This window comes from Cryptomeria japonica, chromosome 3, assembly GCF_030272615.1.
Source record: "Cryptomeria japonica chromosome 3, Sugi_1.0, whole genome shotgun sequence".
In the NCBI taxonomy this organism is placed as follows: Eukaryota; Viridiplantae; Streptophyta; class Pinopsida; order Cupressales; family Cupressaceae; genus Cryptomeria; species Cryptomeria japonica.
This window is the reverse complement of record NC_081407.1, coordinates 164,729,302-164,743,340: the sequence shown is the minus strand read 5'-3', so window position 1 is coordinate 164,743,340 and position 14,039 is coordinate 164,729,302. Positions and strand designations below refer to the sequence as shown.

The 14,039-nt window shown below is 35.9% G+C and overlaps 1 protein-coding gene across 2 annotated transcripts in view; it reads left to right on the top strand.

The window, feature by feature from the left end:
* LOC131043381 (membrane-bound O-acyltransferase gup1) overlaps window positions 1-14,039 on the top strand; it is a 189,129-nt gene that overhangs the window by 111,757 nt on the left and 63,333 nt on the right. For both annotated transcript variants that reach the window (XM_057976572.2, XM_057976571.2), the window contains exon 13: window positions 12,795-12,857. In XM_057976572.2, the coding sequence (XP_057832555.2) occupies window positions 12,795-12,857 (63 nt within the window). The remainder of the gene's footprint in view (window positions 1-12,794; window positions 12,858-14,039) is intronic.

Genomic DNA, 14,039 nt, shown 5'->3' with positions numbered 1-14,039 from the left:
ATAAAATATAAAAGAACATAATTAAATATTAATTAAGTTAATGAATGGTCAAAGACATGAAATGAAAAGTTGTGACTCCCTCAAACATGAGATATAAAAGGGGGAAGAGAACTCATTTGAGGGAGGATAATTTGTGAATCAGAAGTGCAGACCTGATTTAAATAAGAAGTGCAGATCTGATTGTGAAAGGTTGTATCCCTTTCAAAGGGCAGAAGTAATGAAGAGTTGCACTCCTTCAAAGGGTGCTAATGGTGAAAGGGTGTGTCTCTTGCCAAAGGGCATCCATAATGAAGAGGTGTGACCTCTCCCTCACATTGGAAGATATAAAGTGGAGAAGTTTTCATTTGACAAGGAAGGATCCATGGAATAGAACAAAATATCTGAAGCATTAAAAGCAGATTTAAGAGAAGACCTAAATCAGAATTATAAGAAAATATGGAAGAATAATATGAACATTTATCAAAGAGATTAGAACACAAATACAAATTTGCAAACAATAATAAAGCAGGCATTGAATGAAAAGAAGAGGAAACATTAAATCAATAACCAGAGAATCAGACCTGATGGAATAGAAAGGATTCTCATTCACACACACACGCACAGGAGTATAGGCAGCAGATCAGATTGATATAAACAGTAGACATGTGCATTCAAAGAGAGAAACAACATCGAATTGAATCTGTCCAAATTACCACAGCAGACTGGAAATACATAATTTGCAATAATTCCACAAGTTTATTGGGCAAGATTTAGTGTCCTCCCAAAAGGGGACATTACAGAATTCAAAACATAAAACAAACTGACGACCAAGGCAATTTTGGATTTGTAAAGCTAAACAAACTTGGAGCAAAAATACACTTGGATGTGAAGAATGACTCTTTCCAATTCACTAAAGACTTCATGTTCAAACCAATAGAGGTGTGCCGCTTGAACAATTGTACATCATCAAGCGTAACCACGCCATGTTTGGAGAAATTGAAATCCTAAATGGATACTCTTGGCAATCAACTAATCCACTATGAGAATGAAATAGATTCAAACATGAATGTTGTAATCTCAAACCATCTTCGAATAATATAGAGGTTAAAACAAGGGGATGTAAGACATACAAACCAAGGAGACAAATACTCAAGTGAGAACTTTGCATGTGAAACCCAACAAGGCAAACAAATGATCATTTAAAACTGGGAACATAGGCAACACATGGAAAAAACACATAGCCAAATTAGTTTAGTTGATTGCAATAGGGACAAAGGCTTAATTAGGAGAACATGACCAACTCTACAATAAAAAGAAAGTAATTAGGATAAACAATTTGGCTAAGAAAGAATTCCTTGAAACAAGCCAAGATCAAGGTCAATTATAACTAGGGACATTCATAAAAAACACCCTCAATTTGGATATTCTCCACAATTTGAAGTGGGGGTGGGAACTGTGCCAACACAATGATAAACACACAAATATTGAGCCCTATGTGGTGAAAGATTAGCCACACCCATTGGTTTAATTGGAGGTAAAATAATAAGATTTGTATTCCAAAAGTTGTTTCAATACATGTGTAGGCTCCTCTAATGTATTAAATGCGCTTAAGTTCTTTGGTTTGATATGTGTACAATGATGATTATGAGGTATATCCTTATTGCTCTCATCAACGTGCTAGAGACGCCCCAATATAATTAGAAACGATTGTTGAATAAAGCACATTGATATTTAGAATTTTAGATATAGTAAGCTCATAATTTAAAAAAATGAATGATGAGACATGTAATGCACTTGGCTATTAAAGAATGGAAGCGAACCATCCATAAATATATATTGAAGTTCATCGTCGTTAACTTATGGTAGTAACTAACACTTTAAATGGGCCTTTTTATTCTTTCTTGCATTGCATGAACTTAGCATTACTTGTCTTAGGTTCAATGTTATAATGAAATTTTATCATGGAAGCACTAGCCAAATGCCCATAAGAAGTGAGAAAAAAATATGGTAATGAATAAAATCATTTGATTGGATGACCACTTCATTTGTTGGAAACAATCTAGCAAGCGATTGATCCTCGTGAAAATAGGGGAAGCACATAGTTTGGAAGTGCTGTAAATGGTATAATGAATAACTTCTACCATCATACATTTAGAAGAAGCTGCTACAAATCCAATTGGTACATGATCATTCAAAATGCCATGTGCCAAATATTATGCAATATCATTGACAAAATCTTTTTGTTTAAATATTTGCTCACAATCATTAATGCAATTTGTTAGTTGCGTAATCTCACTATTAAGGTAGTTTAGATAAGGTTAAATATCATTCTCAACAGTTTTTTATCCATGTGTATGCTTATATGTGTAATGGGGGAGAGGATGGGAAAGATGTATCATCAATTGTGGCACATTATCCTCATGCAAGGCTAAGTCATGTTTGTTCAAAGATACCTCATAAGAAAACAAAAAAGGATGCGAAGGAGGGTCTCCATCAACAAGTTGTATATCATCATGATGCATAGAAAAATCTAGGGGATACACTAAGGGCCATTAGAAGGGGAAGAAGGAGAATCATGAGTTAAACATGGTCTAGGGTCAATAATAAAGTAATTTATGAAAGAACATGACAAATCATGGAAGGATGTATGATAATTATGAAATGAATCGAACCATTGCATAACTCTATCAATCAAGGTAGCACAATGTGGATAAACACTATATGAAGATAGCATTGATTTAATTTGTGACTTTACATTTACATTACCACAAAATGAATTTATCATAACTGCATTAGAATAATATTAATCATAAATTGAATCATCCATACCATAAGAAGATAAAGAACTGCTACTGTGGTCATCTTTAAACATATCATCAATGGACCATGATCCTCAAGATATAGGAGGAATAACAACCTCATGTGAAGGCGAAACCCATGAATTGACATTACTAGGATCCTCACGGCAAGTTGAAGCAAGAGAGGTGCAATTAGGACTAGGAAAACTAGCATGAGATATTTAAATGATAGACATACTAGGTATATCATGGAAGGATGTATGATAATTATGAAATGAATCAAACCATTGTATAACTCTATCAATCAAGGTAGCACAATGTGGATAAACACTATATGAAGATAGCATTGATTTAATTTGTGACTTTACATTTAAATTACCACTTAAATGAATTTATCATAAGTGCATTAGAATAATATTAATCATATATTGAATCATCCACACCATGAGAAGATAAAGAACTGCTACTGTGGTCATCTCTAAACATATCATCAATGGACCATGAGCCTCAAGATATAGGAGGAATAACAACCTCATGTGAAGGCGAAACCTTTGAATTGACATTACTAGGATTCTCCAGGCAAGTTGAAGCAAGAGAGGCGCAAAAGGACTAGGAAAACTAGCATGAGATATTTAAATGATAGACATACTAGGTATATCATGGAAGGATGTATGATAATTATGAAATGAATTAAACCATTGTATAACTCTATCAATCAAGGTAGCACAATGTGGATAAACACTATATGAAGATAGCATTGATTTAACTTGTGACTTTACATTTACATTACCACTAAATGACTTTATCATAAGTGCATTAGAAAAATATTAATCATAAATTGAATCATCCACACCATGAGAAGATAAAGAACTGCTACTGTGGCAATCTCTAAACATATCATCAATGGACCATGAGCCTCAAGATATAGGAGGAATAACAACCTCATGTGAAGGCGAAACCCATGAATTGACATTACTAGGATCCTCAAGGCAAGTTGAAGCAAGAGAGGTGCAAGTATGACTAGGAAAACTAGCATGAGATATTTAAATGGTAGACATTCTAGGTATATCATAACATGAAGGAAGATCCTTAGATGTATCATGAGAGGGTAGTGTCGTGACCATATCACACATCGCCCCATCAAAATAGGGACCCCTCTTTTTTGGTTTTTTCTTTTTGTCTAGTCTTGCCTCTCTCTGCTTTCAGGATGAAATGAGTGAGTTTATGGGGTTAGCATAGATCGGATTAGGCTAAGTTAGGAGTCATCATTGCTCAGAAGTTTATCTTTGAGGTCCCGTCCTTCCGAAGGACATAGAGCGAATTTCTTATTGAGGTTTTCTTAGAAGGCAGAATTGATGTTGCTTTCAAGTTTATGGAGTAGTAAGTTTCGAGTCATGTCTTGGTAAAGGTCATAAGGTAAGTTGTCAAATCTTGTCTTTTAGGTCTCGTCTCTAGAGAGGTCAGAGAGCGAATTTTGCCTATCTTGATTCTGTCCTCATCAAGCACATTGTGCGAACTATGTTTTGAAACTTGTCTTTGGGGAGGTCGATGAGAGAAGTTCATCTTTTGGTCTTGTCCTCACAAAGGACATAAAGCGAAATAGGATATAGGTCCTGTCCTTCAAGAGGAGGATGAGTGAGCTTGATTCATGTTCTTATCCTGATCTTTGAGCAAATTGTTATTTAGGTCTTGTCCACATGAAGGTCTAAGAATGAATTCATACTTTCAAACCTTGTCCTTAGGCTGGTCCAATAGCAGAAATTTCATTTAGGGCCTGTCCTTTGACAAGAGACAGAGCGAAAATGTGATATAGGGCCTGTCCTTAGGCCGGTCTCAGAGCGAACCATCTTTTGAAGGCTGTCCTTCCAAAGGACATTGAGTGAGCAGGTTTATAGTCTTAACCTTTTCCCTAGGCTGGCTATTGAACAAACTTTGAAAGAGCATAGACCGAGTCCACATTTTGAACATTTGGTAAGAACATTTTGAATTTATCCTTAGGACGATCACCAAGGTGAGTTCGATTTTACGTCCTGTCCGCACAAAGGACATAGAGCGAAATAATAAGATAAAGGTCTTGTCCTTAACAAGGACGAAGGGCGAATTTGTTTATAAGGCCTATCCTTGAAGAGGACACAAAGCGAAGTGAATAATATGTGTTGACTTAGGCCTGGTCATGAAGCGAATTTATCTTATTATAGGACTTGTCCTTGGAGAGGACATTGGGTGAAGTCCTTGCCTTGAGTTTGATCATCAAACACATGAAGCGATTTGATAAAGCATACATTTTTAAGAGGCTGACCAAAGCGAGTTTATAGGTCCCGTCCTTAGGACATACATGGAGAAAATTTTAATTATAGGGCCTGTCCTTGAGGCGGTCATAGAGCGAAATATACATCAAGAGCTCCGCCTTCATCAAGGATAGTCAGCGAATTAGTTATAGGTCTTGTCCTTCGAGAGGACAAAGAGCGAAAAACCATATAGGGCGTGTCCTTAAGGAGGACATAGAGCGAAATCAATGTTTAATCAATAAAACCTTGACCAAATTCCAAGCAAAGTCGCATGAAACAAATATTTGGCGCCCAAAAATCTATTCAAAATTTCGATTTTCAATAAAGGAAACTTAAAATGAAGAGTTGGCCATCATGAAAGGTTAATTGATATTCATTTTCACTAAGTCGGCCTAATTGTTTCCAAAGACATATCGCATATATAAAGGCATTCACAAGATCATTTCAAAAAACAAATCAAAACATTTGTCTTCTATCATCAGCGATTTTGATCAGCAGATTGAGCGAATTTCTCTAGCAGTCAGCAAACTTCGAATTCAAGACAGCAAAATAAGTCATCAGCAAAGTGAATTTGTCAAGGAAGACACAGCAACAAAGTCGAAGTTTAGCAAATTGAAGGAACGAGTCATCATTTATCCAGGAAGGAGGACTGTCATATAGCAAATTCATCCTTAATCAGTCCAGATTTATCTTTAGCTATCAAGATTGCATTCATTAGTTAGTGTTAGTCCTTGCTTCACATTCATCAAATCACCGGTAAGGACTGCATTTTAAAATCGAAATTAAGATCTGATTAAGAGCAAGAACTTGGAATTGATTCAAAGATAGGGTGCATGCCAGCAATTGATTCTATATTTTAGATGCAAGTTTCAATTCATATTCAAGTACGATAAGCCTCAATGTATTAATCAAAATACTAACTTGATCGCCTCTTATAGGTAAATCATGGCAGCACCTAAGGCAAGTGGATCATCTTCAAGGCAAGCTCTTATCAAAGAAGACCAAAAGGGTGATGATTTGGAGACCAAGATTACATCTCGATGGAGCAACATTGGAGACACAAACCTTGGCAATTTTGACGTGAAGAAGTTTCGTGAGGCAGCATACATCGGCAAACCATCACCTATAGCCAAGAGGATAATAGAGAGCGGCATCATCAAGGCAGCCGGTTTCCCTCCTGCAGTTCGATGTCATGAATTGATGATCAAGTGTGCCAAGCATTATGATTCACACTCAAGGACAATCATGGCAGAGGATGGAACTGTTCTTGCATACCTATCAAAGAGAGCCATAAGTGAAGCCTTCCATCTACCAGAACATAGAGACATGATCTATAGGAGTCTAGAAGGAGCCAAGTCAATTTATGAAGATGACTCTGACGCATGCCTATCAGTCATCAATAGGGACTGGTTGCAAAAGAGTAGACCTCGCCTTAACAAGATTCCCAATGGGCCACATCGCATGGATTTTTAAGAAGAGTTCAGAGATTTGATCACTTTGCTTGGTCGAGTTGTAGGAGCTCCTCAAGCCTTTTGCTTTGACAAGTGGATGTTCTTTTTCATTCAAATCATTATTCAAGGAAAGGGAATGATAAATTGGGCAAGGATCATAGTAATTGCCTAGATGTGCAGTTGAGAAGGTTGATTCCAACTAAGTCATTTCACATGAGCTCGTATATCATATATTCTTTAGCAAGGAGCTATGAATATGCAGGGCTACCACATAGAGGCCGAGTTGGAAGAGGGCCTAGAGGGATAAGGGTTTGTGATTCTTATGAGATATTGCATCATCCACCTAAACAACATTATAGATTGGTCAATGATACTTTCACGATGCATATCACCAGGACCTTACAAGGAGGAATTCATCAAAGGTTGTCTCAAGATGCACAAGACCTAATCAAGCAATATGGGGCGTGGTTTATTCAGTTTCCCAAGTTCACATATATAAGGATCCAAGGATGTCCTTCTCCTCCCCTTATGTTGCCACGATATCCTATGGATAGAATAGTATTTCTTGAGGTGACAAGGCAATTGTTAGCATGTACTAAATCCTTAAGGTACAAAGATGGAGCTGTCATCACTAATTCCATTTCACTTGGAAATTCAATAGAAGTTTGTCCTTCACTCGAAGCAGTTGAAAGTGCCGAGCCAGAACTATCTCTCTATTTATCTACACCATTTTCTTCTAGAGAAAATTTTGATCCCCATGGTAATGTTAAAGATATGGCTGGAAGGAAGTACGTGCATGTGTCTCAAGTTGAAGACTTTTGGATGAATGCGCAAGATGATTCTGAGATAACAAAAGAAGATGCACTCTCGGATGCCTCTTGACCTAATTAGAAAATGCAAGATATATAGAGTGGCCGACCAAGCACAAGATAGTGGTCGATACATCCAATCTACCTATGAGAAAGCTGACAAAGGAATAAAGATCAATTGGGATGAGCAAGAAGTCATAGATTTGAGGGAATTGATGGATCCTGTTTTAACTTGCACACGGAGATGGGTAGATATTCAACATCAAAAGCTGAAGGAGCAAGATGTGACCATGACTTTCAACTTAGAGGCAAGGATGGAAGAAGAGGAAAGGGTAATTGTGAGTGAGAATGCTTCACACTCAAAAGGATCAAAGAGAAAGAATGAACAAGGAAAGAATGAACAAGGAAAGAAGGAAACTTCCAAGAAGAAGCAAAAGACAAATCTTGATCAAACTCCCAACGTTTCTTCTAGACATGAGAAAGAAGATCAAGGTGAAGATCAAAGAAGAAATGAAGATGTAGTCCACGAAGTAGATGAATCAATAGAGTCAACAATACAAAATGATAGGAATGACAAGCGAGAACAAGGAAGAATGTCTCAATTCATCACACCCAACCTTTCATATTCAGATTTGTGATGATGAAGAACAAGAGGATAATAGTGAAGTAACCTCTCCTCCTAGAAATGAACCTCCACCTGAAGAAGTACAAGTAAGAGAAGGAAGATCCTCCATTCCCGAATGGCTTAAGGAAATGCTTACCAAAGAAGTGATAGAAGAAGAAGAAGAACAAGCATTTGATTTAGATAGTCTTTTAAATGGATCTCAAGAGGTCATTGAGAAAAGGAAAGCTCCAAAGATGTCTAAGATAATAAGGGATGATACAGGTTCTAGAAGGATAGAGATTGCCACTCCCACTGTAGATAAGTATGAAGATGAGATCTTGGCAGAGGAATACGATTTGGAGACATTCGACTTGGGTCCACTCACTTCCGAGCAAGCCATGGAGGAAGCCACTGAATTTGTAAAAGCAGTAAATGAGAAGCTAAAAGCCGAAATAGAAAAGAACAAAAGATTGGAGAAAGAGGTACATGCATGGAGGAGCTATATTCAGTAGTTTCAGTAGCCTTTGAGACATCAAAGTCTAGCAACCACACCACCTCCTTTGCTTTCTATCGAGTCAGTTGATCACATGGAGAAAATGAGAAATTCAGCACAACTTCTAGAGGCTTGGATCAACAAATCTTTCACAATGGGTAATGAGTTTGTAAGGAATATGATGAAAATACTTGGAAGAGCCATTCGAGTTCTTGAGATAATTCATAACCTTATGATGATAGTTGATGCCTTCGTCCATACTAAGGACGTCACCATTCTTGTTTTGCAAACATTAAGGAAGGCACCTAGACAACTGCTGGCACAAGAAGGGATAATTAGGAAGGAATCAACTCCTAATCTTTTACAATGGTCAACCTTGCTTCAAATAAAGAAACTCCTTTTTGAAGATGTGAGTAATAGATGTAACCAAGTGGAAGATACCGTCCATCCTATTCATGATAAGATCATTGAGGTAATGTGTATCATTCTTGACAAAAGAATGGAAATTGAAGCGTATGTGGACATTCAAGAATTAGAAAAAAGGATAAAGGTTATCTTTTAAGGAGAAGATGGACTAATCATAGAAAAACAGTTGGATCTTATGCATACCACTATGTTTCATATTGATAAAACAAAAGAACTTGAGCATGGATGGGAGGTCTCACTTCTTATAGCCTTTGATGAGGTGATTCACCTAGAGGAGCGTATGAAGAATCTACCTGAGATTCCTATTTCTAAAATTGAGAGCATGATGTCTAGATTCATCGAATATGCCAGGAAGGAGAAAGAAGAAAGTTTGTTATGATCTCATTTGGCATGTCGTGTTCCTATTGGAGGATGGTTCCTCGATTTCCGTGTCAGCATGTGTTATTCTCTCATCGGTTGATTCATGGTAATGATTATTCAAATAGGGTTTTCATTTATGTCAAACCCTAATTAGAGTTTAGGTGGCAAAATCTTGGCCCTTGATCTCCATTCGATCTCGGCCTTTCATTGTATTTGGAAGCTCTATATAAGCTCCACTCATTTCATTTGTAAAGGTTAATAAGGAGAATAGTAATAAGAGCAGTTAATAGTTAACAATTGATAGTAATAGTGAATAGTGAGAGAGGAATAATAGCAAGAGTTAGACTTGAAGAATTGTTGTTATTTGGTCATTGGATTAATGAAAACATTGAAGTTATGGTGTTTTTACTCAATCCTTGAAGCTCAGTACATGGTTCTTCTATCTTCTTAAGCTAATCTTTTGATGAATAATTTTAGTATTAGATTTCATGGTGGTGGAATGTTGTATTTGATACATTGTGAAGCTCGTTATCCATACCACTAGCTTCCTTGCTGATTGTAAGGGAGCCTTGTGTGGTCAACTGGAGCATTTAAAAGTGTTTAAGTTCGATCATTGTTTAACCCTTGATATGCATTTAATTGATGGTGTCTATGGTTGATAGTGATTTGAAAACCTTAAAACATCCCTAGAAGATTGCATTAGTTCTAGCAAAGTTGTTCATGTATGGCGATGCTATAACTAGTTGAGTTTCACTTATATTGATTGTTTCTTCATCCATTCATGCTAGAGTAGTTGAGAATTCACTCTAAACCCTCACCTTTTGCCTTTTTTTGAAAATTATTTAGTAGTATTAGGGAAAATCCTTACTGCATACCATTTGCTAATCGATTGTTGAGTCTTTTCGAATCATAAATGCCCTTTGATGAAACAGTAATTACAACGACCAACTAGGCTTATCCACACGTAGAGATCCTACATTCGGAACCTTGGAGTCTTTCTTGGATGAACCTTAAGCAAATCTTCAGCATCCAAAAGATTTTGTTCAAGAGAGGGTAAGATACTTTGGTATTTTATTCTGAGTTTGCATGTGCCTAGTGAACACATCAACAGGTAGAGCTAATATATCATCAACATGAACAAAAGTGTGAGGAGGATAGGTGCTCAAAATAAACACATCATCATTTTCATTCTCTTTGCTATTGCTAATCATATGAGTAATAGAGTCAAGATGAAGTTCATGGACAAGTGAAATAAGGTAATCCACAATAGAAGGATAAGAGAAAACAAACTTTATTAAGGAGAGGTTAGAAATATGATTGAAGAAGACCTCCATTGAAGACACATCCATATCCACGGGATAGATATGCATAAAAGCATCAACGATGAGGGCTTTGAATAAAATTAAGTGTAGGAACACATCAAAATTGGTACTCCATGTCTTAATATACGTTAATGGCAATGGACTATGAGAATCAATGATAAAAGATGTCTCAATGATGCACAAAAAGTCTGGGTAGGCAGGCAAGGATAAACTATATTAACAATGAAGGTCCAAACCCTAATGATAAAAATCAATGATACACAAAAAAATGGTGGATCCTATAAGATCTGGGATAGAGGATAAACAATCATGGAAATTAGATTTGAAACCCTAATGTAGAAGGAATAAAACCCAAGGCCAAACCCTTGAGTGGTGTAAGAGTGGACGAGTCTACCAAAATGTAATGGTTTTATCACTCTACTTAACTTAATCTTGGCTAATCCAAGGAAGTGCACTAATTAAGATAAAGGAGTTTGGGCTGATCATCGGCATAACTGTAAATAAATGCAGAAATTAAAATAATTGAATGTGATCTTAGCTTGACAACCAATGACAAGGAAATGATGTGACAAGATGTCATTACTAATTTACCTTGTTTTCAAATTTTTAGGGCTCTCTATGATGAAGATCTTAGAGCTTGAAGATTAATTGTTTCAGTTTGGTTCACTTCCATGCTTGCAAACCTAATCCTTGTGAGTGGACATGATCTTTTGCATGGAACTGATCTGATGTGCATGGGTTTGATCTAATAGAAAATGGCCTGATTTAATTCACTTGCCTTGATCTTGATATCTAAAATGGTGTAAGGGTTGATGGTGCTTAAAAACACCTTTGGGGAACTTGTGGATCACAAGGTTCATGTTATTCTAGGTTAGATCTTTGTATACACCAACTTTATGGCCCCAAACAGAAGGATTGAAGACACAAGCAGTCATGCAATGGTCCTGGAATGATGTCATAAGTAGATAATGCATAGTAGATTCTGCTTTAGCTCTTAGTTCTTGATGCTCTTCTCACATTCCAACATTCTTAGATAATTTTCAAATAAGTGAATTCATGCCCTTAAATACAACAACCAAGTACACAAACCAATGCAACACACTAAGTTGGTTTACAATGCCTACTGTAGTGGTTGGTAATGAATAAATTTGAATTTCAAAAGTTAAGGGATCAGATTTTGTGACTGGAAGTGACTTGGGTCAAGTTTGCATTTGCAGATATGACCCAGGGTGGTGAAAAATAGGTCTAGGGATCAAGTATGCAAATTTGAGGATCAGTGATGAAAGGATCAGGCTATGTGGTGAACCATTTTCACACACAATTATGCCACTTGTAAGCTGATTATTGCATTTACTCCACTCAAACCAAAGTGGGCCCAAAACATAAGGGAAAAGGGCATGGGTATGCAGTTTTCACCACTACACGTATTATAATAACGCATTTAGATTTCAGATGTATTTATATGTGGCATTTTATTGAACATCTGTATTTTGAAAAAAATTAAAAAACTGATGGTACACTTCCCTGTCCCCATTTTCTCATGATTGTGTTTTAACATATCATGAACTATAATGACTTGGCACTATTAAATACGGTATATGTTAGAGACGGAAAGGAGGAATTTAATTAGAAATGCTCATGCTAAGCATCGAAGTCTTTCATGGACTATTTAATTAGGAATTTAAATTTTTTATTTTTGGGGATTTGACCCATTTGTTTTTAAGTCATTTCAAGATGAGCTTTATTGATATTGATCTACAAGGCAAAGGGATCCACTTAGCACTTAAGCACCTCTAAGCATTTGACAGTTGTGGGAAGAAATTGTCAATGCTTCTAGCCTCTTTCCCCAATAACTATGCTTTTGGAGCATGCAATTCCTTATATATCACCTGTGTCATAGTTGTAACCATTGTGGGATTAACCCAAATATAATACGACCATGTACTTTTTTTAGTTTTGAAGTCTTTTTGATGGGAATGTGAATTAATTTTTTTTTATTATAATTTTATTCTTTTGTTTGAGAAATTTGACATTATCAGCATCATAAATTGATTCTGCTATCATGAGAATTATGCACTGCCAGTGAAAAATTCATTCGCAAGCTGTGAAACTTGATTGGAAACAAGAATAGGAACCTTGTCATAAAAACAGTTAACATACTAATATTTTAGAGTGTTATCAATGTATTGCTGAATTATTTGTTGTGTAATGTCCTTTGAGATTGGAAACTGAGAACTGATCAGTATCTTTTGTTTCTGAAACAGGTTTTAAACTTTATGTGGCTAAAATTCCTGCTTATCTGGCGGTATTTCAGATTTTGGGCATTGGTATGTGAATCATGATTGTGTACTTGAGATTCTTGAGTTCATGGCAGCAAGTGGAACAAAAAATAAATAATTCTTTTAGGATTTGAGTAACAGGCAGTGCTGTCAATTAGTTGGACTCCAAAATTTGCTTTAGAAACATCTATTGGCTTTTTATGGATGCAAGGCTGCACAAAATATTTAGTGTTAAACTTTATTAATTTAATTAAGTATTTAATGTCATTCTAATGGAGTTGTGCCTTGGAGTAATCTACCATTTATCATCCATGATTTAGTAGCTTATGTAATGGAAGAATTTTAGTTTGCTTTGCGTGTAGATTAGGATGAAAAAAATTAAAAAATGGCTGTTTTCTAAATCTGGGGATAGTTTTTTGGTTGCAATTTGAGAATTGATAATACACACATATTTGTTATTTAGCTTTCATGATGCCAGATTATATAAACATTTCAGCTTTTAGTTGGAAATGTTTCTATGGTATATACATGTTTATAGGACATTTTTATTCCCCTGTTATCAATGAGTTTTGAGTGTGAATATATATTTTATGTTATATTCTTTAGAAGTTTAACCAGTATATAAACAGATTAATTAGACTGAAGTAAATTGTCATGTAATAACAGCAAGAAGATTCCTAAAGTAACTTCTGTCCAAAGTGGCTAGTGAGATAAGATGGGTACAGATAAAAAAACTTGAATGAAAATAATAAGCTGGACAAGTAAAGATATACAACTGCGGAGAAAAGATGAAGAGAAGGAATGAAATGACCCTTGCCCATATCTACATAAAATTTTCCACTTTCCTCAATATTCAATGAACCCACAATTTATCACAGTTTCTCTGCAATTTCTTGTGATGTGTTTTTTGACTGAAACAGATTTTGCCATATGTGAAAAGATGTGGAAATGAATTGCATCGTATAACATTTTATTCATTCATAGCACAAGAATTACATTGAAGATCATCATGCAATAAGATTTATTAACAAGGATTCCTTATTAGTTTTCTGTTACAAACATATAGAGATAATAAGACTTATTTCTGACCTTGCTTCAATGGCTGAAACTTGTACATCTGATGTATGGGTTCACCCACTTCACAAAGGACAGTCTTTATTTTGCACCAGCAATCTGAAATTTTGAAATGAATTCCCACAAACTTCCCAAGGCAAGCTTCAAACTAGGAAG